The 25,916-nt window shown below is 36.3% G+C and overlaps 1 protein-coding gene across 4 annotated transcripts in view; it reads left to right on the plus strand.

The window, feature by feature from the left end:
- Nucleotides 1-25,916, plus strand: part of LOC111148375 (roundabout guidance receptor 1) — a 417,477-nt gene that overhangs the window by 262,999 nt on the left and 128,562 nt on the right. For all 4 annotated transcript variants that reach the window (XM_022504899.1, XM_022504908.1, XM_022504882.1 and 1 more), the window contains exon 3: nt 11,301-11,458. In XM_022504899.1, coding sequence (XP_022360607.1) covers nt 11,301-11,458 — 158 coding nt within the window. The remainder of the gene's footprint in view (nt 1-11,300; nt 11,459-25,916) is intronic.

The raw sequence follows: 25,916 nt of genomic DNA on the forward strand, positions 1-25,916 counted from the left end.
GGAACATGGATCAACTCCCATTATCTGATATAAAAATAGCACCAGGGACCCCTGGATGGCTCAGTCGGTTAAGCTTCTGCCTTCGGCTCAGGTCATGATGCTGGAGTCCTGGGATCGAGCCCCACATTGGACTCTCTGGTCAGTGGGGATTCTACTTCTCCCTCTCCCTCTGCTCTTCCCACCTTGTGCTCTCTCTCTCTCAAATAAAAAAATAAAATCTTAAAAAAAAATAAGACCACATACACAAATAACATTTAGCAGTGATTCATAATTTGAGATTTTTATTTTGATAGAGCATTATTTCTTTGAATTATTTTTATTGTGTTCAATTTTTTTCTCTTGCTTCTATAACTCCTAGAAGCATAAATTTTATATTTCACAAAACACTGAGTATAAATGGTAAAGATAGCACCTTTAACAGAAGTTATAGAATGATTTACTCTTCTACTAGTTGAAGGTCTAGTAACATTAACAGGGTTTGTTAACATGACTCCAGTTATCAGCAAAAGGAGGTCTTAGACTTTGCCAAGGAGCTGAAGGCTGATTGAACTCTCCCAAGGGCTATATAGTTTGTTAGGAAAGGCAGCTCACACAGCTACAAAATTGCATATTTGTTATGTTCCTTGGAGATTGAAAGCTTTGTTAGATACTTGGCATTATTATTCTGAAGCCCCAAGACAGCCTGTGATAGGGAAGATACAAGGAATTAACACATCTGAAAGTTATTATGTTGAGAAATAGTCACAGTGATTTAGGGCAGATTGTCACCAATTAAAGACCCTTTTTGTTAGGTTGATGTGTCTCTGTGTGTGCCACTCAGACTTAGGTTTTTCCTATGCTATTCCTTTCAGTTGGGGGGGGTGATGTTATAATTGGCAATCTTAATTATGCTGCACAAAGATACATTAGTGAGAATAGTTCTGTGTGTGTGTGTGTGTGTGTGTGTGTGTGTGTGTGTTTTAATCCAATAGCTATTTTCTCTGGCTCTTCCCAATTACTAGGGAGGTTTTAATGAGATCATTTTAAACTGTGAGGATTTTTCTCTCTTGAGGCTGTTCACCATTAGACTTTCCATAAAACGTGAAAACTCCCTTTTTAGCTTTTCTGTTTCACTGCTGACATCTCAGGCTTGAGAGGGTAAAGAAACACCTGGTTTTTGTTTGTTTGTTTGTTTTATAGTCACATTTGTTTCCCCGCAAATATTTTAATTGGAAAACATTCCAGTCTCTCTCAGGCACTTAAAAAAAATGTGTCTTTATGAAAATAGTTGTCTCAAGATCTAGTCCTGCTCTGTCTACTCACTTACTGTACAACTTTGAGTCCTTTTAGCTCCTGGACTTGGGGGTTTTCATTTGTAATTGGGGGTGGGGTGGGAACAGGGGAGTTCGTACTTAGGCTCTATGAAGTTCTGATTTTATAAGCTATAGTAGTCTAGGCTTATTTTAAAGCATTATTTTAAATTGAAGGGATGAAAAACTCCTCCATGTTTCACTTGGGTGTGACAGGGAAGACAGGATGTACTATGGAGTTAGTTCTCTTTAACAACCACGGAGGAGATAAACTCAGGTCTGAGTATCCCACTCCTAGGCGGCCAGTCAAGTTTAGGGCTGAAAATCCAGGATTTGGTATCCAGCCGAATCCAGGTCCGATTCCCAGATTTATCACTCGCTGCACACAGGATCAGCATAGGACCTAGGGAAATGTATTTAATCACTCAGATGTCAGTTTAACACTAGATCTGAATTCTTCTGCACGACAACTCTAGATGGGGAAGTGAGACCATGTCCCCTTAGTCTGTTTCGCATATTAAACTTTTATGTAATGTTTCAATTGAACAAAGCATTCTGTGATGAAGGAAAGAAAGAGAAAAACCCTGAAATAAGGGCTTTGAAAGCAGAGATCAACGATGTCTTGTTTATCCGGTTACTCACCACCTCCAAATACAATGCCTAGTACTTTTATTGAACGAATTAACGAGTGAATCACAAATCCTTGAGTTTGATGACTCAGCATTTTCCCAGGGAACTTCATTATGCTTTAGAGATTTCATAAACGTCTGACAAATGTGAACTCTCTTATTATTCTAATCATGTTATTAACATTTAATATGCTATTGATTCTCTTATATTTAAATAGTAAACAGAACTTAATTTACGACAGTCCTGAGAAGTACCCGGTTACGTTTTGAATTGTTCTATCCTGTGAACAAAATAACCGAATGAGGTTTTACTATGATTTGCTACCAAGTGTGGATATCATCACAATATAGCAGTTATTAATGGTTGTATATATCATACACATACATGCATATATAAATTTATTTATATAGTCTATATAATAAAAATATGTTCATTTTGTTTCTGATTACAGTCAGTTGAAATGATATAATATACCTCAAGCTCATGTAAAATTTGTCATGGTAAAAATTATACTAGAGATTAATTGATCAAGGGATATTAGCAGTTTGCCACTCAAATTTGGAATATAGTAGTATAAAGGTCTGCACAGGTAAAAATCAATCCTGTGTTAAATACTAAGAGGCAGAATTTGAAACGATAGTGTATTTTTTAATCAATAAAACAGTTTTTGTATTATCCCTCTACTGTGGAATTATCCCCCCCACACACACACCTACGCATACACACACAGTTTTACTAGTCTTCCTCATGGAAAGGTATATTCATATATTGTGAATCTATCCTCTTATACCTTAAAAATGGCATCGTCAGGGGCACCTGGCTAGCTCAGTCAGCTGAGCATATGACTCTTGATTTCAGGGTTGTGGGTTCAGGTCTTGCATTAGGTGGAGGGGTTACTTAAACAGCCAAAATCTTAAAAAAAATAAAAAAAAAATAAAAATGGCATGTTCGGTTATTCAAACCAGAAACCTGGGCATCATTGTGGGCATCTGTATTTCTGCCAACTTCAACAACTCAAGAGGTCATTTAGAATTTTACCTCCAGTTCTCCCCTTTGCACCAAATCCAGTATCATCATAATGGTATCAGACCGTCCGTTTTCCCTTAATTACTGCAGTCGTCTGCTAATTGCTCTCTCCACTTCCATTCTTATTTTCCTCTCCATTTCATTCACAGAGTAGCTATAATGAATATTTAAATATGATAATTCCATCATGAGACAGCTCTGCTTAAAAGCCACTGAAGTGCTTCCCATGGGAATTGAAATAAAAGCTGACCCTTTATCACGGCTGCTGTGTACAGCAAACCTGACCCCTGGCTCCCCCGCCAACCTGGTGTCGCATCGTTGCCAGCCTGCCCCATCACACAGGGTCTGAGTCTTTTCAAGGTCACTGGCTATAACGAGTTTTTTCTTCAGCCTGTGCTCTTTCGGCCTGCAGTGCATTTCCCCAGAATCTTTTAGGCTTCAGCTTGACTGTGACTTCTTCAGTGTTCCCTCACCTCCAAACGAAATTACGTTCCTCATACGACATCCTTTCCTGTCCCTTCAAGGCATATATTACATGCCTTGATAATATCGCATGTATTACATGCCTTGATAATATCACATGTATTGCATGCCTTGATAATATCACAAGATAATATTACAATTACAGTTGTATATTTCTGTTTGGGTTTATTTGAATATTATCTGTTTATTCTCCAATACCTTGAGCATCACGAGTGTAGGACTCATGCCAACTTTGGTACCATTTCATATATAAAACCTGGTGCTTCGTACAGAATACCTATTTATTTTAAACATTCGCAGAATGCCCTCTATGTCTTGGGCATTATTCTGGGCACTGGATATCTAGAGTGATAAAGACAAATTCCCTGTCCTCTTGGAGGTGACATTCAAATGCAAAGAGCCAGACAATAAATATATGAGCATACTCCTTTGATCAGGGACTGTCTCTGTGCAGGGTGCTAGATATACAGGGTTGGATTTTATCAAAGAAAGAACACATGCCTGTCTTGCCCCAGTCAGGGTCCCATGGCTCAGATAGCCTCATTCTGTCTGTGTTTTTTTAACCCTGCCAAGCTACTCCTGAATATGACTTTCGCTCTGACACTTACAAGCCCTCATCAATGGCATTCTTTGTCCTCCTCTGCATTTGTACGGCAGCTGAGAAATTTGGCAATTCCTTTCGTAGTGACTAACAGTAATACCTCTTTGCAGATGTAATGCACCATATAAATGGCAAGTCCTGTACAAACACTAAATAATTAGCCTTCATAAGAACTCTAACAAGATAGAGTGTAAAACTGTCTGTTTTGTATGGAAATAACCGAGTCATTGCAAATATACTCACTGGGATTATAGCATCACGGAAGGACGTGTGTGTTGTGATCCTGAAATTCTTTACTTCTGTTTGGTTTTGTTTTGTTTTTTTAACTGCTAAAATAAACACATCTACAAACGATGCCATATAAGATGCTGTTTTACAAATGCTGTCTTTTCTTCATTCATAAACGAACTGAATTTCTAGCTGAGTTTAAAGAATGTTAAAGGCAAGCACCAATACACTAGAACCCATGATTCTGGCCGCCTGACTGCCTTTGGTAGTGCATGTTTCTTTTATGATACCCCTGATTCAAGTCTGCGGAATATTAACTATTTAAATGTTGAGCTGTATTGATGTAGACCTTTCTCCGGAACACATTACAGATTTAACGCCTATCTAGAATGCTACACTTACTTTCCCTTTGTCTTGATGACTTAGTGCCAGAGGAATTAATGCTAGAGAATATCTTGTATCACTGTTGGTTCCTGAAGTGAAAAAATGAAACCATGAAGTCTGGACTGCAGGCAGCCCTGAGGGCTTTACATAGGAAGGATCATTGTGGTGTGCCTGTTTCTGCAAAGTGGGAATTTGGCTTAAGCTTGGACCCAACCTGAAAGTAATCCTGACCATTAGAAGACCAGGAAGGGGGGTGCCCTGGTTCCTGTGGCCCAGCAGAACACGGAGGAATGCATCTGTGTTTATATAAGCTTGTTCTTCCATCATATGTTGTATAAACGAACAAACTACTTAACTTTTTTATTCCAGTAAGAGCTTCTTCCGTTTGCAACGTTCTGGATTCACTGTTAGTTGAAGTTGAATAGTGTATGAAATCCATCCATACTATATAACTTCTTCAGAATGTATAATTTGTTTTACAAAAATATACTGTTTAAAAAAATACACTGTTTCTTAGGGTACAGCCTAAGAGTTTTGTGAAATCTTCAAAGCTCTAGTAGTTAAGAAAATAAGTGCTTTTACCAGCATATTTTCTTCCAGAATTGTAACCAAAGCATAATTTAAGTTTTAAAAATAGAGTTGCGTACTATAAAAAAGCACAAGTAGAAGATGACATAATTATTGAAGAGCATTCGTAGGATGTATTCAGTGCCAAATTTTAAAGTGAATATGTATCCCTTAGGAAACCATTATGGTTAAATCCTGACTTTGTGCAGAATTAATGTTTGCTTGCATCATTTAAAAAATCAAACTTCTTAGCTTTAGAAGCTGATGATATAAGGCGGGTAATACCTCATAGAATATTATTTTACATGTTATCGTTTTAGTTATCTTCTTTAATGGGTTAAGATATCTTTCTGGGGGACCACCTCGGTGGCTTAGTTGGTTAAAGATATCTTTCTGTAAATTCATCCTTTCTCTTGGAGTGTTTTCAAAAATTTGGAATTATTCTTTTAAGAAACGGTTAAGTGTTTTGGGGTGCCCGGCTGGCCCAGTCACTAGAGCATGTGACTCTTGATCTCAAGGTTGTGAGTTCAAGTCCCACGTTGGGTGTAGGGCGTCCTTAAAAAAACTTAAAAATAATAAATGTTAAAGAGTTTTGAACACATTTGTACAAAGATAACACTTTGTTCTTCTGGGTAAGTCTGTGAGCTTACTAAGTAGGAATGCAAGGAGTTATAAAAGCCTTTATGATGGACTTTCTTATCTAGCTCCTAAAACATATATCTTAATATAAAAGAATTTGCAGTAAAACCCTATTACATCGTCATTTTCTGACAAGATGAAGATTAATGTTATTTCTTGACAGGCATCAGCATTTATTAAAACTTCACTTTATAGAAGGAAAATACCAAAATTATAGTAGAAATGCCAGGCAAAAAGAATGTGTTCAGTACAAATATATATATTTGTAGTAGAAATGCCAGGCAAAAAGAATGTGTTCAGTACAAATATGTTAAATGGAAGAATAATACTGATTCTGGAATTAGATAACATTTATTTCAGCATGCAGGTGGACATTTAGAGAATTAGAAGTATCCTAGAAGAGAGGAATTTGGGGCACCTGGGTGGCTCAGTCGTTTCAGCATCTGCCTTCAGCTCAGATCATGATCCCAGGGGCCTGGGATTGAGCACCGTCCTTGGGCTCCCCGCTCATGAGACGAAAGCCAGAGAGCCTGCTTCTCCCTCTACCTGCAGTGCCCCCTACTTGTGCTCTCTCTCTCTATGTGTCACATGTGTCTGCTGAACATCTATATAGTTTTCATCTTTGAGAATATCCTTCCTCTTTTAGTTCTTCCTCTAATATACCCTAATTTTAAAGGATTTTTTTAAAAGATTTTATTTATTTATTTGACAGACAGAGATCACAAGCAGACAGAGAAGTAAGCAGAGAGAGAGGGGGAAGCAGGCTCCCGGCTGAACAGAGAGCCCGATGTGGGACTCCATCCCAGGCCCCTGGGATCATGACCCGAGCCGAAAGCAGAGGCTTTAACCCATTGAGCCACCCAGGCACCCCAGGGATTTTTTTTTTTAAATATTATTTTCTTTTCCCATTTGACAGCTTACTACTCTTTGCTGCAAGGTTTAACTGAAGAGTAGTCTTTTAAGTAGAAAAGAAAATCCCAGAAGTGTGTTTTATTGTCCTCTCTTTTTCCCAAGATACTTCTAATTAAAATGCTTATATTTAATTAAAACATGTATTATTGTACAGGTTTTTTTAGTCATTTTGTTGTTGAAGTAAAAGCAAATTACTGAGAAGAGCTAGCACAACATGCAAACCCGAACAATGAGTTCTGTTTCTCAACATACCACTGAGAGTTTGAAGAGGCACCTTCCGAACATGGCAAAAATCTGAGAAACCATAAGAATGCAGGAAATATTCAAAGAGAGTCAGTTGACTGTCAGAGGAGAAATTTCTCATTCAACTTCTGTTTCATTGGAAAGAGGCTGGATATTAATTATATCGTGATATCAATGTGATTAGAATGTGAACTTTGTATTCAGGTAAGACCAGGTAAGTGGGCAAATTGATGAGACGGAGTCCTGGTGGACGAAGAGATCTGTATTCTGGCGCCACTGCTGAATCTTTACAGATTACTTCTTCTTAAAATGAAACTAATAAATTCATGTTGTCAGAGCCTTCTTATGGGGACTAAGTAATGGATACTTGGTGCGCTTCCTTACATAGCAAATGTGCAATAAATGTCGGCCATTGTTAGCATTCTTGTTTCATCGCTCATATTATCATCGTTATTATTTATGTGACGTGTTCTTCTCACCTCTGAGGAGCTTTCGATGACTTGATTTCTAGAAGAAAAGTTAGGATCACCCATCTCTCAGGCCCCTAACAGAACCGGAATTCTATGATTCGTGAAGCAGAAGGCATTGTATTTTACAGATGTTCACCACATGATTAGGGAACAAAATTAATTCTAGGAGCACTCGAGCCTTACCAAAATTGGGCAGTCGTGAGACTACGGTGCACTGATCTACAATCACTGTCAGGCCTTCTGCAATAATGGAGCGGATTTGTTGGAAATATAATTGATGAGATAGGTACATGGCATTTTATAGTAAAATGTTGACAAGTTAAAAAAAAATGCACTGTATTGGAAATGGGAATATCTTTTGTTTTCTTCCGGTCTTTTCCTGACAACTCAAGCTAGTGACAAAGTTTCTTGGGACTCCGTTGCCTCTCTCTACGGGATGGATTAGATGTTGTCAAAGACCAGTTCCTGTTCTATAATTTTATGTTTTACTCAGTTCTTAATTTTCCTGGAAGGTTTTGAAGGAGTGTTATAAATATTAAAGTCTCCATAATACCTGAAACAGTTTCTGCTTAACCTTTTTTTTTTCCCTTTTGCCCCGTCTCCTCTATATTACCCAAATAGATTGCAAAGTCAACACCAAATTTTAGAATTCTTTTCTGAAAACATGTTTACCTATTTTGAGAATTATATTGAAAATGGTGTATCATTTTTCAGAAAGACCAATGATTGTATTTTTTGTTTTGTTTCAAAGGATAATCTTGTCAATTATTTTTTTAGACAAGAAAACCAGTGAAATTCAAAGAATTTCAATGAAGCTTATATTTATAGTGTATTTCCCCCCCAATTTAACAGAATGAACAAGAGTGAGAAGCAGTTGAGCCAAATTCTGTGTACCAATCTGTGAACATAAAACATTACATAAGTGTGGAAGAAATGTAATGTTAGGATGAACAGTGATTTGTTTAATAACTTTTTAGGTGATATCTACTTGGATACATTATATATGTATTATTTGTTCTTTTTCAAATTGATATTAAATCTTTCAGAAGTTACTTCCAGATTTTAGAATTTCATACTATTCATACTCTTTTATACTATCAAAATATACATTTTGATTTGTTAGAGAAGGAATTTTTTTTTTTTTTTAAGAAAAATGAACTGCATTGGAGAATACTTATGGATACCATTGGTTTTTCTGCCAAAATGCTGCCAATCATTTGAACTCAGTTTTTAATTTCTTAAATATATACATGATTTAAGAAAATTGGAGGGGCACCTGGGTGGCTCAGTTGGTTAAATGTCTGATTTCTGCTCAGGTCATGATCCCAGGGTCCTGAGATCGAGTCCTACATCAGGCTCTCTGCTCGGCCAGAAGCCTACTTCTCCCTCTCCCACTCCCCCTGCTTGTGTTGCCTCTCTTGCTGTCTCTCTCTGTCTCTGTCAAATAAGTAAATAAGGAAAGAAAGAAAGAAAGTTCAGGACAAGTACAAGGAAGACAGTTGCTTTTATAGAATAGAGATAGAAGTCTTCAGTTCATAACTCTGCAGGGCTGCCTGTAGCCATAGGCAATACTAGAGTTTTTTGCTTTACAGCTGCAAAAGTAATTGCATGAGCATTATCTAAGCAATAATCTTTAATGGATTACATTTTGTTAGCTTTTCATTATATACTGTAAAAACCCAAATAACATAGTAAATGAAAAAAAAAAAGACTTGATTTATCTGACTTAGACCTTTGCTATTTCTGAAAGACATTTCATTATCCATTGGTTTATTTGAGATATGATCTCAATTTGTAAATAAGATATAATGTTACTAAGTTGGTTTTAAGCTCATGAAGTAGAAAAATTGTACAAATGGTTTATTTTTATTTGAAAAGTATGTTCCTTTTGTGTGTTTCAAGGTTGTTAAAATTTTTCAGAGGTGTTTTCTTAGATTAATAATGTAATCCAGTAAAGGCATATACTGTCTGTTAAGATCTATTCATTTGCTTTTTCTATAAACCTTACATTTTATTTGTAGTATCTTCTTAACACCTAATCATAACGTAATTTTATAAGCAAAAGTCTTCAACCCCTGCTGTTTTACTTTGTGGTAACAGTAGCTGGAGTTTTCAGTTCAACAAAGTTTACTTTTTTTCCTATGTATTTTATTAAGAAATGATGTACAGTATTAAAATTAATTATGACAGCGTGGTGTGATTATATTGACTTTTCTTTTTCCTTTTACCATTCTTGCCAAAGAGGAGGATCTAGTCTCCTCTTTGAAGTCTTATTTTCCAAGTGTTAATATAGTCATGTTGTGCCCAGATTGTCTCAATATGCAGATTTAAAAAACGGTTTTGTTTGAGTGGATGTTAAAGTTACACAGATGTGTGCACATACTTAGTTGGTAGAGAGGAAGGAAAAGTAGAGAATTAAAAGAGAAAAATGCAGGATTTTGTAACCCTGTAAGTTTGTTTGAGGTTCTGAAACCAAAATATAAGGCATCTTTTGAAATAACAATTGAATATAACTTTTCGATAGTGTAGTACTTCATCCATTAAAATATTTTTCAGTGTCTTTGGGGTAGAAAGACATACATTCTAGCACAAAATTGTGGTACCAAATATTCAGGTCAATAGGTTTCAAAAGATAAGTAACATTTATCACTTCAAATCTGTGCATGTAACATACCAATGAACATTTTAAGTACCTTCTTAAATACGATTATGAAAATTGTTCACATTTTATCACACACTGGGAGAAAATGGAGTGGGAGAAAGAGAACATTTTTCATTTTGGTATTGGAAGGATTCATCTCCGTGCTTGCTTTGTAAATGGGGAAAGAGAGGTTATGTTCAAGTAGACAATGGAGTTGTGATTTAAGATGAACTGATGCAGAAGAATTCATGAGTTCTTGATGTTTTTATAAGATACAGAGGATACTTTTGCTGGATGGACTGTTTTTGAAATTCAGATGTAGTTTATTTACTACCTTTTATTCCAATGGTTACAAAGGGAATGACAGTGCTTGTTTTATAGTATGTTAATATTACACTGGTATCCAGTGAAGGTCATTGTAAGAAACTTTTCCTCCTGTGTAAAATATAGGGTTAACCACATAAATGTGGTTAATATCTCTCACCTTGAATAAGTTTAAGGATTCTGTGAAATAGTATCTACCATGAAATGACTAAAAACACAAAATACAGAAGACAGGAAGTGACATAGTCGGTAACAGGACTGTTCTCATCCTTGGCTCCTTCCAACATGTGCTTTACTCAGTGATAATGGAAAAACACAGTATTTTGAATATAGTCATTTTGCAAATATGTCTAAAGTTTCTATAATAAGCATGGTTAAATTGTAATGGTTATATTCTTTTATGCACTAATATGAAATATCTTTAAAGTAACTCTCAGTTGAATGCATGTTTGGAAGTCTATTTTGGTGTGTAAGTGTGTGTACTTCACTTAATAATAGAAAGCATCACCCCAATGTGTCATATAAGTCAAAGGCAGGTTCACTTTTATTCATTAGCATGTGGATGGGAAAATGTGGGCAGTAGGCAGAGAAGAAATGCCAAATGCTAACTGTGATGGCACAAAATATCAAAATACATCTGTCCACTGGCCCATAGAGAATATCAAATTACCCCTGCTGTGTATGCTTAAGGCCAGATATCTTTATCAAGTTGCATATATCTCTAAGTAGATATAGATTCTCCAAGATATATGGAGATGGCTATTACTACTAGTTTATTATAATAAATGTCTCTTTAGCCAGAGTTCAGAGATAAGGACTGTCTATATCACATGGAGTATAATGATTTCATCTTGTTCCCACAGTCCTACGAGATGACTTCAGACAAAATCCTTCCGATGTCATGGTGGCAGTGGGGGAGCCTGCTGTGATGGAATGCCAGCCTCCACGAGGCCATCCGGAACCCACCATTTCATGGAAGAAAGATGGCTCCCCGCTAGATGACAAAGATGAAAGGATAACTGTGAGTATTTAATTCAGCAGTAGGGAACATTTATAGAACTAGCTGTATATATCTTCACTGAAAAGGGAAAAGTGAAGCAGGTTTTTTTGCTTTTTTGTTTTTTTAATAAAGGGTTATATTATCTCCCATTTTCACTTCTTTCCATTAAAATAAACATCTTTCCATTTTCCCTGTATTGACATGAAAATGAGTGAGCAAAATGCGTGTTGCTTCGTTTGGCGATTAGGAAGAGAAAAGCGTAATTTCTACTTTAATGTCTTAGACTTGACACTTTTATGTATGATTTAGTTGTTATTATAATTCAGGGCATATCACATCTCCATATGCTACAGTAAAAATTGTTAAAAATTTGGTAATACAGTATGTTTCCAAAGGCCTCCTAAGTCACTTAAGCATTTGTGGGTTGTTTTTTTCTTATCTCTTTCTCCTTTTCAAATGGCTTTTGTGTTCTGTAGAATTCACTGTTGTTCCTAAAAACTAAAATCTCATTCTGAATGATGGTTCATGATGGATTTATCTCCTTCCAAAATAAAATTGCGTGACTAGATTATTAGATTTCAAATTCCTGCTATATACAAGTAGAGAAATATGCTATCTGGAGTAAGGATGCATTTTCTTCTTGACATCAGTGAGTCCATATGATTTCTTTGCCTCTTCTTTCTTTTTCTATCTTGTCAGGTGTTTGCTAAAGTACCAAAATAACTGAACTCTCCTTGGTTCTATGATTGGACAGTCTTGCCCTCTATACGCTTCTTTGTTTTGCTCATACTCTGTGTCCATTATGAATTCATTGGCCAAGATTTAGAGGTACTCAGGAGAATACGTGTTTAAGGAAAAGTCACTGCTAAACGTGTAGAAGAACAAAGTTATAATACAGACCACTTATCCCTAATAAACATTTGCACTATTTCTGAACAACCAGTTAGCAGATTAGCATGAGAATTAAATAGTGAAAAATAAAATCAAGAAGGCTATGGTAGACGGGTTTTAGGGACCTTGAAGAAAAATAAAAAACAACAAGCATTTTTTTCTGCAGTGATCTGAATTAGAATGAATGTCTCAAAGGATTTTTATAATTCTAGCAATTGGAATGAGAATAACCTGGTTGTACTTTTAAGAGGTGCAAAGTGAACTGTATGGGAAACACTGGGGAAGTGAAGTTGAGAGCATAGGGGAGTAGAGACTATAGAAACAAATGCTTCTTTTATTGCTGATGACGGATTCCTTTTAGATTTATTTTTAATTAAGATAATATCTTTGTCTTAAAAACATATTTTAAGTCATCTAATGACTACTATCTGTAATTTCCATTTCCCTGCCTGAGTGATTCAAACACATTGAAACCATTATTACCCATTTCCTCCTTCAGATCTTTCCTGATTAATTACCTATTTGTGTTTAATACCAATGAATGCTAAAATTCTTAGCACTGGAGATGCAGCATTAAGCAGAAATCAGTGAGACCCCTTCTGAAGTTTAAATTCTGTGAGAGTACAGGTAAAAACCAAAATAGATAGTATAATATATAATATGGTAGACTATAATCAGTCCTGAAAAAAATACTAAAGGAGTAGACAGATTAATTAAGATAGGGGTAGGATTTCAGTTTTAAATAGGATGACCAGAGAATGCTTCCCATAAAAACCTGAAAAAATTGAAAGAGGAAACTACACAAGCACCTGGAAAAGTAAACAGAAGAAAAGTTTAAAGACCTTAATATGGGGACCACCTAACACATTTTTTTTAAAAGAGGGAAGTGGTCAGTGGGGGTTGAGCAAAGGAGAGATTGGTAGGAGATAATATTGGGAAAACAAGTAGCTAGACTGTAGATATAGGTATATAGATACAGATGTAGACATAGGTACAGATATAAATATAGATTACTATAAGACCTTATAGATCTTGTAAATAGTTGGCTTTTCCCCTTGAGTGAAGTGGAAAGCATCAGAGGATTCTCAGCAGAATCCTCTGCTGTCTTGAGAAAACACTGACGGATAATAATGATTAAGCAGCAAGACTAGTTGGGAGATTTTGCAATAATCTAGACAAGATGGAAATGGTAGTTTGGCTCTGTGTGCTAGGAGGGGAAGTAGTGAGGAGTGGTTAAATTCTAGATCTGCTGTGAAGTGATAGCCAGCAGAATTTGCTAACAGATTGGCCGTGGCTTATAAATAAAGAGAAGAGTCAAGGCTTACCTTAATTTATTGGTCTGTGCAATTGAAAATATTGAGATGCCATTAATTGTAGAAAGAGAGGATTTGGGGTTGGAAGTATCAGCAGCTCAGATTTGGACATAGTAATTTTGAAATTCTTATTAGATATCCAAGTATAAATGTCAAACAGGCAGTTGGAAACATGAGTCAGAAATTCAGAGTTGAGGTTGAGGCTGGAGAAAAAATTGAGTTGTGGTAGACATAGCAAGTACTCATTACTGTGCAATCCTCCCCTCCTTCTGGGCAGATGAAAGACTCTGCTTCCCAGTTTCCTTGCTGTTGGGCAGACCAATTTGACTGGTTCAGCTTCGTGGGCTGTGAGTCAAAATTCAATAAATTAAATACTGGTGAGTGAGCCTCCAGCACTTTCTTTCTTCACCATGTGGCAACCAAGGGGGGCACTTGTTCCAAGTAGTGCAGCTACAACATGGACACTCAAAGAACCTGGGTCCCTCAGTAATGGGTAGCAAAACTTTCCACCCCACACCTCTGTCTGCCATGATGGACACATCGAATGAATGAGCAATCTTTGTTGTATTAAGTCACGGAGCATTTCTTACCACAGGCTAATGTAGCTTGTCCTGATAAATATGGAAATCATCATTGTGTCCATATTACTTAAAAGCAGGAGACTGAAGTCACCAAGGGAGTGATTATACGTAGAAAGGAAAAGAGGTCCAATGTTTAGCCCTCAGGGAAGAGAGGCAGAAAGAGCAGCGGAGACTAGGAGTGAGCAGTGAGAACAGAGGGAAAGCAGAGGGTAGCCAAGCAGACAGTGTGTTAAGGAGGTGGCAAAGACTGAGCCAGTTGCAGCTGGTTTATCACATAATAGAAGGACTGAAAATTGACCATGGAATTGAACAACTTGGTGGTCATTCATTGATGACCTTCCCAAGAGCACTGTCCGTGGAATAGAAGGGTTGAAACCTCACTGACCTGGTTCAGGAGTGATTGGAAAGATTGAAATCAGACACAGAATGAACAAACCTTTTTATATTGTATCTTATATAGAAGATAAAAAATAAAGGGGATTGTAGTCTCACATTTTGAAAGGTCTCAGACTTACTCTTAATATATGTGTATCTGTGCATTTTCTGTGATATTCACAGTTTAATACTGCTATGGTAAATTTGATTTTTTATAAATCTCAGAACTTCCTATTGTATCAAATACTGAATTTGAAGCAATGTCATGCTTTATGCCATAATGTTTAATTTATTAGTGGGTCTTCATTTATCCTTTGCTGCCCTGGAGAATGCAGGGCACTATTTCTCTTACACATTAGTAGGGTAGAGTCAATAAAAGAACCATATCCAATCAGGAATCAAAACAGTTTAAAGTTGTAATAACCTATGAGTACAAAAAAATGCGAAGATGTTAACGTATAAATAATTTTAAAATCATTTAAATGCTGCCAAAATGATGATCCACGATAGTGTTCCATATGTTAGGAAGTTGTAACATCTGAAACTTCTACTATTTCTAAGACCATCTGTGTGTTTTGGATAAATTATGACTGTTAAACTGATAAAACACTAGAGGTAAAAAAAAAAAATTATACATACAGGGAGATGAATAGATTAAAATCAGCAGTTTGTGTTCAGAATTACTGTTCTTATTTAGATCATAATTGTTTTTGTTTTTGCTTTTGTTTTCCTTTAGGCAAGACTAAAATTAAGTAATTAAAACAAAAATTTCAAACAGAAACAGAATGTCTGACGTTTATTTCCAATTCGTTTTTTTTCCCCCTCAAACTGAAAGTAGTCTCTTAAGAGATATTGGTTATTGGATATTTTACATGATTCTTCTTTCCTAAGCTTTGTTTTCAAATAATTGTTTTCATTTCTGTTGTTAATGTACTTTGCCAAATGTGCTGAGTACAGATGAACAGGAGATTAAAGCACATACTATCTTTATGAAAGGCAAGTAAAGATTGCACAGTTATTGCTACAGTTTTGGTTATAGGAATTTCTTGAGTTCTTTAATGTGGTGGTTTTCTTTGTTGAAAATGTAAAGTACAACTCTCCCAGCTGTGAGAACAAAGACACACCCTACAAAAAAGGGCAAATATGTAATTGAATTGTAGCTGCACCTGTATTTTTGATGTTCTTAAGTCATTTCTTTTTACATTGACCTGGATTCTGAGCCAAATTTTAGATCTGTGATGATATAAACCAACAATATATAAATAGCATTTTCTTATTTTCCTACCTGACAGGAGACTCTTTTAGAACTCTTTTGGCACTTATATCTTGGAATAATTTGAAGGAGGACTTAGATGATGTTTAGTCTTTCTTCCTTTTATTTTTTTTCTAGACATGAGTATTTATACTTAGAATTAGAAATAGAAGTAGTTTAACTGGCAGGCTGGATTAAGTAGATTTACTTCATATGCCTGAGAATTAGTCATAACCATTATTATTAATAAATGAAATTTTCTCATAGAGATGAATCAGAGGACTGAAACTTTTTTGGGGGGGTAATGGAGAACCCTTGGATGTACCTTACAAAAAAATGATATATTTATTTTATTTCAACATACTTTGGAAATATTGTGCTTAAATTCACAGTTGTTTTGTAAATGTGAAAAATCGATAATGTTAAAATTAGGGAAAAAAAGTATTGAGCACCTGCCAAGTCCCTGATACTCTATGTTATCTCTAATTCCCTTAGAAACTAAATGAATAAGCTTTTTTTTTTTTTTTTTCCTTTATGGCACACTTATACTTGCCAGTAGGTATCCTGGAGAAGATGATGGTGACGATGATGATGATGGTAGTAAACACTTACCATAGCACTTTGCTATGTGCCAGGCCCTATTCTAAGTACTTTGCATATGTTGACCTATTTAATCTTGATAAAACCTTTGTCAGATACATCCCTGACAGGGGAGATACCATGATCACGAAGGTGGTTTTCCCAGGGCGAGGCTTATCCATTGCACTCTGGATGTGCTGACCCCTGTGATTTCCCCAAATGTGGGAAACTCAACTGCATAATTTGTGGTAGTGGGGGACTGTGTTTGCACTTTCCCCTGGGCAGGGGGGTGGGAAACTTTGTCAGATAAATACTAAAAACTTCACTAATGCAGCAATTAACTCTGAATTGGCTGGGGAACAATTATGTGAGCCTGTGTCTTTTGCTCACTAATAATATTTTCTGTAGGCTCCTATATATATATATATATATATAATATACTATACACACACACACATAATGACTCTGACTTGCTATCAATGTAGATTTCAACTTAGAATAACAGTATCCTTTAGCTTCTGCTGTAAAATATTATCTTTAAGGGGAGCCTGTTTGGCTCTGTCCAGAGAATACCCAACTGTTGATCTCAGGGTTGTGAGTTCCAGCCCCATGTTGGGTGTAGAGATTACTTAAAAATAAAATACTTAAAAAAATTGAAATAAAACATTATGTTTATAAGGGTCTGGAGAGGTAGTTCACACCATGAAGGTGATGGTGGTCTTGAACGTAGGATTGGTACATTTAAGAATTGGTCCAGGGGCACCTGGATGGCTCAGTCATTTAAGCGGCCAACTCTTAGGGTCATGATCTCAGGGTTGTGGGATCGAGCCCTGCATCAGACTCAGCATTCAGTATGGAGTCTGCTTTAGATTCTCTCTTCTTCTCCTCCTGCCACTGCCCCTCTCCCTCACTGCCCTTCTTGCATGCTCTCTCTCTCCTGGCTCTAACCCTACCTCAAAAAATATGAGGATGAGCCATAACTGTTTACCATATGACATTTAGGGAAAGAAGGATCTATGTTAAAAAGGATATTATGAATCAGTGAATTATTCAGTTGAATGTGTTTTATGATGAACTGTCCAAATTGTAGATTAACCAGGTTCAAATATAATCAGCTGTACACACTTCAAAACTTACTGCTGAAGAACTAAATGATTATAAGAAATTTATGATGAATAGGAAGTTGACTTAAAGAAAATATTGTTGATGTAGTGGCTTGGCAATTTTGTATAGATACAATAAATTATAATAAAAAACTAATACCATAGGGGCGCCTGGGTGGCTCAGTGGGTTAAAGCCTCTGCCTTCAGCTCAGGTCATGATCTCAGGGTCCTGGGATCGAGCCCTGCATCGGGCTCTCTGCTCAGCAGGCACCCTGCTTCCTCCTCTCTCTCTGTCTGTCTCTCTACCTACTTGTGACCTCTGTCTGTCAAATAAATTAATTAATTAAAAAAAAAAAACTAATACCGTAAACAGTACAGTGTAGATTGTGAGATCTACCTGGACTCAATTCTGAAATATCAGAGTTAGTTTCTTAATAATAACCTTTGGCTTTCATTTATCTTGAATGATTTCATTTTACCAGTTAAAAGAAAAGCTTAAAAGACATTCATCTTTTCATGTTTGAAATTCTTAACTTTTGAGCTAAAATTTACAGATGAATAAAACATGCTTTTTCCATTCTCTTTGTATGTGGCTTTGTGACATAAATATTTTTTAATGACTTGTGTTATTCTTTGTGATAAGCTGTGCCTTGACTTTTTAATTTTTCTTCCTACCTGTTCTATATGCTATAGTAGCATGCTATAAATATTCTGTATGTCTTAAAAAGGTATTTTTTACTTAATTGAAAAAATAATTCAGATGATGGAGAAATAGTTTTATTATAAATTGTTTCCATCGGGACGCCTGGGTGGCTCAGTTGGTTAAGCAGCTGCCTTCGGCTCAGGTCATGATCCCAGCGTCCTGGGATCGAGTCCCACATCGGGCTCCTTGCTCATCAGGGAGCCTGCTTCTCCCTCTGCCTCTGCCTGCCATTCTGTCTGCCTGTGCTTGTTCTCTCTCCCTCTCTCTCTCTGACAAATAATTAAATAAAATCTTTAAAAAAAAAATAAATTGTTTCCATCAAAGCCATAGTCAGACTTGAAACCATTTTACTGTCAATTTCATCTACTTGAAATTGTAGATACAGTTATCTGTTATAGTAGGTACATCTACTATTGTAGATATAATTATCACATAACTATAGTCAGATTTTTTCATTCTTCTTCGAAAAATGTAGAAAAATTATAGCATCAATGTATTTTGACACAATGAACAAATGTATTAATGAGTTTTTCTTAAGGTGACTTAGATGGGATGGCCAGCCATGCTGGCTTGCTGGGGATTGTCCTGGTATTTACGTTAAAAACCCCTAGTCCTGGGAAAACCAGGACAGTTACGATCACCCTAAGCCTAGATTGCTTACAGGAATTGATTTATATATGAATGAAAAATCACATGTGTATAAGGTAAGTACAAAATAGTTAAAAAGCAAATAGAAGGGTCTTAACCTACGTCATTTCTTTCATAAAACAGTTAAGGATTTGAAAATCATGAATGAAGTTAGAAAAATCAGTTATACATTGAAAAAATTATTTAGCCCTTCCCAATCCCATGCTGGAGAGGTAGTTATTAGAATGCAGTATGTCATCAGTTCTTTTGCTAGTCCTTCTCTGCTTCCTGTGTGTCTTGGTAGGTTTCTTTGATTTCCCTCGTTGGTGTGATATTTTGGTGAAAAGCAGCTGACTCACATCCCATCCAAATCCCCAGTGTCCTCCAGATCCTTCACGAATTTGGCATTCAGCCTCGCCTTGCCAATTACTTCCTTTCCCCCCAATTCCCACATGTCTCCTTCTTAAGCCATCTGCTCCCTCCTCCCTTCCTCCGATTAGTGCTTTCCTCTGGTCTTCCGATTTCTTTTATTGTTCCATGTCTGCTTGCTTCCTTTCCCCCTCTCCTCCCCTAGAGGAAATCAGCAGACTTAATGCAGCTGATGTCATTGAACCCCCTTTCCCTGAGAAGTTAAATTTGTGCTCCTGCAAAACAAATACGTAGTTCTATTGTGTGGAGGTCAGAGGAAACGGGTAGCGTCAACTAGATTTTTTTTCCCTGTCCATCTTACATAGAGAGTCATGCATATTACATATTTTATATATTTTTAGACATAAAAAGGTTCTTCATGATTTAAATCTGAGTTACATCAGTATAAATCTATAATGTGAAACGTGGTACTGAAGAGGGAAGAAATCAAAAGTAAATTTATGTGCTATCCTACTGTCTTAAATTTCACATTTAACCAGCAAAATACAGTGGATTAGTAGAATAAAACGTGGTCTTTTGTATTATGAGGACCACATTATAACTTTGGGTTTTGACACGTATTAAATGCATGATCTTACGGACATTTGATCTCTATAAATGTCATTGTTTCTACCTGTGACCTGAATTGTCTAATAATACCTATGTTGGTTGTGTTGTGAAAATCCAGTGAGAAAATACATCTTAAATGTCATTGTAAATGGTGACACACTCCCTCTCTATATTGGTAATGGACATTCTGATTATTGCTATTGTTGGTATACCTGCCTGAACTCTGGGTATATTTAGTTATCAAAATCTCCGTAGAAAAGGAAAATCAGGAACTGTTTGGGCCATAGCAATTTTAACTTTCCTGAATAAACAAACAAAAAATATAAATATATATGAAAAGAGATGTAATATTTATGTCTCATCTAAATTTCTATCTGATTTCTATCTGATTCAACACTGTAAGAAAATTCCATTTTCTACAGAATCACCAAGAGTATTCAGTTTAGGTGAGAAACATGAGTAAAGAATTTAGACAAATACTAAGAAACAAGTTTGAGTCCTCTGTACATCTTTATTGTGAAATGCAGTGATCAGCAGGGGATTCCACAAGAGAATTTAAGCCCTAATGCCCTTAAGGCATTCACTGTGTGTAACAAATTGACTTTTCTCCCATGCATCTAGTTACGTACAATTCTCAGGAGAATTGAGAAATGCCGTGATTCAGATCAGGTATGCCAGTTGAGCAAGGCTGGTTTATCTTCCCAAGGAACATCCTGAATCTTTTCCGAAACTTGTAATTCTATTTAAATAGTTATACTCATATTTGGACACTGAAACTAGAGAAAAAAAAGCCAAGCATTTCAGACCCACTTGTGAAGTCTAAGCACTCTTCTCATAGAATTGTGATTAACGAAGACATTCTCAGTTCTAGCATACAAATTAGTTTAGATGACAGTATGATTATAAACATAATTCTGGTGAACATGTGGTTTTTTGCCCTAGTTTTTCATTATATATGTGTTAGAGATGTATTTAAAAACTTGGATACCAAGGGCTTGAAGGAGCAGATGATGAGAGTCTTTGCATATGCTCTTCCCTGCCTGGAATGTCCTGACCTCTATATCCTCTTTGTGTAACTCACTCATTTTTCAGGTTCCAACTTAAAGGCAACTTCTACAGACGAATGTTCTGTAAAACCCCACTCTGCACATCTGCTCTAAATGTATCTCCCTGCTATCCTGACCTTTGCCTTTTACTAAGTCCTCTTCTTTTAATCTGTTAGAAATCATTATTTGTAAGTTACTCCTCTAATATACATAGGAATCCTTGAGGGCCAGCTATATTCTCTGGGTCGGTCTTATGGTAGGAGTTCATTATATATTTCTTGGGAAAAAATTAAATGAATGAAATATAAATCAGAATCATGTTTCCCAGCATACCTAAAGCCAAAAAGTTGCTCATCTGAACATGCTTGATTTTATATCCCTAAGTACTTTATGTATGTATTTTCTTATTCCCCTATAAAATCGAAAGGAGGTATCATCCACACTATTTCTTTTTTCTAAATCATGGTTTCCATGAGCTTAACAGTATGTGAAGGAAGAGATGCCATGCAAGTTAGTTCTGTGAGTAAATATATTTCTATAAGTGGGACTTACAGATATTCACAGAATTTTACAGATGGAACTGACTTGAGAGATTGTGAATAAGCAAACTCCTTTATTTTTAAGAAGAAAGGGGAAGCGAGGTGATGTGATTGGCCCCAAGTCTCTTAATGAATCTGTCTTGTGAATCAGGAGTAAGAGCCAGACCTCTGCCACCAGATTTCTTCCTGTTCTGATTTTTCCCATGTCAGATTAGACCTGATCAACTCTTCTAAAATAGCACTTACATTTGACTAAGACAAGTCCTAACACAAAATCCACAGGTAAAGTGTTTTCCTGGATTCATTTCATGTAATTTTGCCACTTGTTTTGTGTCTCAAGTTCTATATTTCCTATCTTGGTAAGTATTGAAAGTAGTATTTTCAGTATATAGGGTTTAACAACAGCCTCAGCTTATTCATCCATTGGGCACAAACATGGCCTTGTGTCAATTTGATCTGAATATGTTTTGGCTTCATCAAGTATGTTATTAAGAATGTGGCCCAGTCCATCTTAAGTGATTGTGGTTGCCTCTGCATCTTATTCAAAAAAGAAAAAATGGCAACAATTTAAATAGTTAGTTAAGCCTAACCTATGGGGCAGTCTCTTCTGTCTCAAGTTCCTTCTTTTTTAAAATTTTAATTTATTTAAAGTAGGCTCTAAACCCAATGTGGGCTTGAACTCACGACCCTGAGATTAAGAGTTGTGTGCGCTACCAACTGAGCCAGCCAGGTGACCCTTGAAGCTCCTTTTGGAAGCTGCACTAACAACTAGACCTTGGCCAGGTCCTTTAATTATTGACGCTATTAAGATAATAACATCTTCCCCGATTACTCATTAGGATTATTATGAGAATCAAACTTATTATGATAATAATAATAATAATCAAATTTATTATAAAAATAAAAAATCTCATAATAATCAAAATTATTATGAGAATCAAAGCACAGAAAGTGTTTTGAGGACTATCCATGATAGCCTCAATTGTAAGGTGTTATTCTAAGTATTTATGTCTTGATTTTCAGTTATTATTTTCACATATTAAACCGTGCTGTACCTTGTTTTGATCAATTTTTAAGTGCACATCAAATATGAGTCCCCTTCTCTATGGCATCTACCTTTGGGGGCTCTGCAATGTATAGTCCGTTTACCCATTTTCGTCTCGGTCCCTTGAGACACCTTGTAATTCCTAATAAAGTCCTCATACGTATATGTAAACTCATTCAGGGAGGGCTCTAGTAGGTTTGGACGCAGAGTTACTGTAGCAGAGGCTGAAGACTTTCAGATAATGTATTTTCTACTTCAACAAATCGTCTTTGGTTTAGGAAACAGGAAATAATACACTATAAAATTTTCAGATTTCCTCTAAGTAATGTAATGAACGTCCCTATGAGTACAAGTCCTAACATATGTGAAAAATCAGAGTAATCTTGAACAATGTTGATGTTTTATCCTGTTTTGTGTTTTGTGCCATTTGTCAGTATTCTTTTAAATCTCTTGAGATGATTCTGGCTTTCTGATTTTTTTTTTCCCCCGAACGGGTTTCCTTAAAAATAGTTTTGAGTATTTTTCCAAAATCTAATCCCACCCAAATGTTGGTTTCAACCAAAACAACATGAGAAGACATAGAGAGTACTTAATCAGATCTGGCCAAGCCACCTTCCATATGGTAATCGGCCAACTCCTAGATTCCACTGGGCTGAAACCTGATGTGGGTGTACGCCTCTGTTTAATGTCCATGATCCTTCTAGAAAGTAGTAGCTCACATTTGAGTCAACTAAAGTTGTACCTCGTAATTCAAAGTAATTATCAATACAGTATACTAACCAGAAGTATTATAACTCTATGAAATGAACACACATGGTCAGATGAGAAAGCCCGTAATAAGAATTTCAGGTTAATTAATTGGGTCTACTAATAGAGAAAGCAGGCTTACAAATGCCACCCCGCCCCCGCCAACCTGCCTTTTTTCTCCCTGTATAATACGTGCTCACTCAAGCAGCTGTGTTTCTTCATTTTCCAAGACTTTGATATATTTGACCTGGCCATTACATTTCTCCAAATAGTCAAGGACTAATGAAATTTTACGACTGTCTGGGAGCACTTTGTTTAATTATGGGTTAAAGTAGTTTGCCAAATTAGAGGTATATCTGTGGCTTCAAGGATGGTGCTCTAACCAGTTTATTTTTGATGTTCTATTAATCACAGATGAAATGCTTCTCAAAAGATAGAGTTTTAAGATTTATCTTAAAGCATTACTTATAAATCTTAACTCTAATTTGGAAACCATTTAAATGATAGCGAAATACCTTTTGGTAAATTCTCTGTTTTAAAACCAAGTTGACTTTTCCCATTGCTTATAATTTTTGTATTTGCTCAGAATGACCCAGACTTCACTTGTTTTCTGGGTACCACAGGCAGAATGAATTATAATCTTAAAAGTAAAGTAGTATACTGATTGAGAAGTGTGCTTGATTGTACAAGGCATTCTTTTCATGCTTTAACATGGTCCAAGATGCAGAAATCAAAGAAATTATTTTAAGCCTTTAAAAGTGGTGGGGATTTCTTTTTCATTATTTGTAGCTAGCTAAGATTGACTCTATTTTTCAATACATCTTATCACTTTTATATAAGGATACTGTCTCAAAGAAGAATCCCAAATCTTATGCTCAGGTTCATGTCTAAACTAATGCTGATTTTGCATTTCTTTTGTTCAAAGGATAGGTGCTTTAAAAGCACTAATATTCTCTTGATAACATCTGACCACTCCAATTTTTATCTGCATAAACCCAAAGAATTTGATAATATGATAAATAGTATACTTGTAAAGTAATCTGTTATGCATTAACAGAATTACTAACAGATGGCACAGGTTTTCTCTTTTTAAATCTTACAAATCTAGGTGATCACGAAGCTTTAAATGCTGATCTCAGTAGAAACGGGCTCCTGTTTAAGTCACCTTTAAGAGCATCATCTCGTATGGGAAAATTTCAAGAGCAGTTGAACTCAATATGGGTAAAACTCGTTGAAAATAATGGAAATTTGTTTCCTTGAGTGGATAACGTGTAATTCGCTCAGGAATCCATCATTCCATATTCCTTTGCTTTTGAACATTCATGGTGTCACTCTCCTCTCACCTAGACATATTAAGCCACTATATTGCCCCATGCATCATGCTTATAAAAGATCATGGCAGATTTCCTCATCTTTATTAGGGAAGCTTTATAAATATGCTGTTTACACTATAAACATGCCATGATAGTAAGTGCATGTTTATATGGGGAAAGAAGAACCATTCCTCTGTGTAGGAACTAATGTAAAATATTTACCTAACTACACTTTTCTTGCAAAGAACACATGCAGATGTCAAGTGTAAACATGCACCTTTCCCCCGGCTGCCAGATGGATTAAGGGCAATTAGGTTGGATATCCAGACCGGTCAGGCTGAAATTATGGAGTGAGATGGAAGGAGAGCCATCAGGCTAACGCATTCAGGCAAACCCACCAATAGCACCTACTTCTTTGCCATGCCGTTGAGTCTTGTCATCTATCCATTTGCAATGTATTACTAATTTATAGTTTGTCATGTGGGATATGCAAAAAAAAATACGAGTTCCTGCTTTTTGTTCCAAAGGAAGCACTCTGTATGAGTTTTATTTTGGATCTGCGGAGAATGAGTTCTGATCCACTTACTGAATGAGGGAGAGCAGGTTTCTGATATTCTGATGCTTCGTTTTCTCATCCACAAATAGGAAAATATGCTTCCTTTCGTGAGATTATTGTAAGAATGCAACAGTGTCGTGTATGGAGCACATGTTGATAATCACAGTTTTTCCTTACTTACAACAATAAAAATCCAGATTGCTGTTTAAATACCTTCATACATTTATTATATGTACCACAGATTCACTGATGTAATTTTCATGTGCTTTTAGAGAAAATCATCAAAGGCACTTTACACTTAAGACTTAATTTTTTTCAGGGGTTACGTTTTTGCGGATGATTTTTGGGGTGGGGGTAGTGGGGGGCATAGGGAGGGGGAGAGAGACTCTTAAGCAGGCTCCATGCCCAGCGTGGAGTCCAAGGCGGGGCTCCATCTCACAACCCTGAGATCATAACCTGAGCCAAAATCAAGAGTCAGACACTTAACTGACTGAGCCACACAGGTATCCCTAGGTTTTTGCTTTGGTAAGTCCTTTAAAACTTCTTTTGAATTATCCAAGAATTTAAATTTATTTATTACCTTGACATTAAGTCATTAGAATTTGAATTTGTCCTCTGCAAGTCAGTATAAAAAGGTGTACTTCTAACTTAAATTGTAAAATATCAAGCCTTTTGGAGCACCTGGGTGGCTCAGTGGGTTAAAGCCTCTGTCTTTGGCTTGGGTCATGATCCTAGGGTCCTGGGATCGAGCCCCGCATAGGGCTCTCTGCTCAGCGGGGAGCCTGTTTCCCTTTCTCTCTCTCTGCCAACTGTGATCTCTGTCTGTCAAAT

Source organism: Enhydra lutris, unplaced genomic scaffold (assembly GCF_002288905.1).
Source record: "Enhydra lutris kenyoni isolate GAN:26980312 unplaced genomic scaffold, ASM228890v2 scaffoldscaffold2, whole genome shotgun sequence".
Classification (NCBI taxonomy): domain Eukaryota; kingdom Metazoa; phylum Chordata; class Mammalia; order Carnivora; family Mustelidae; genus Enhydra; species Enhydra lutris.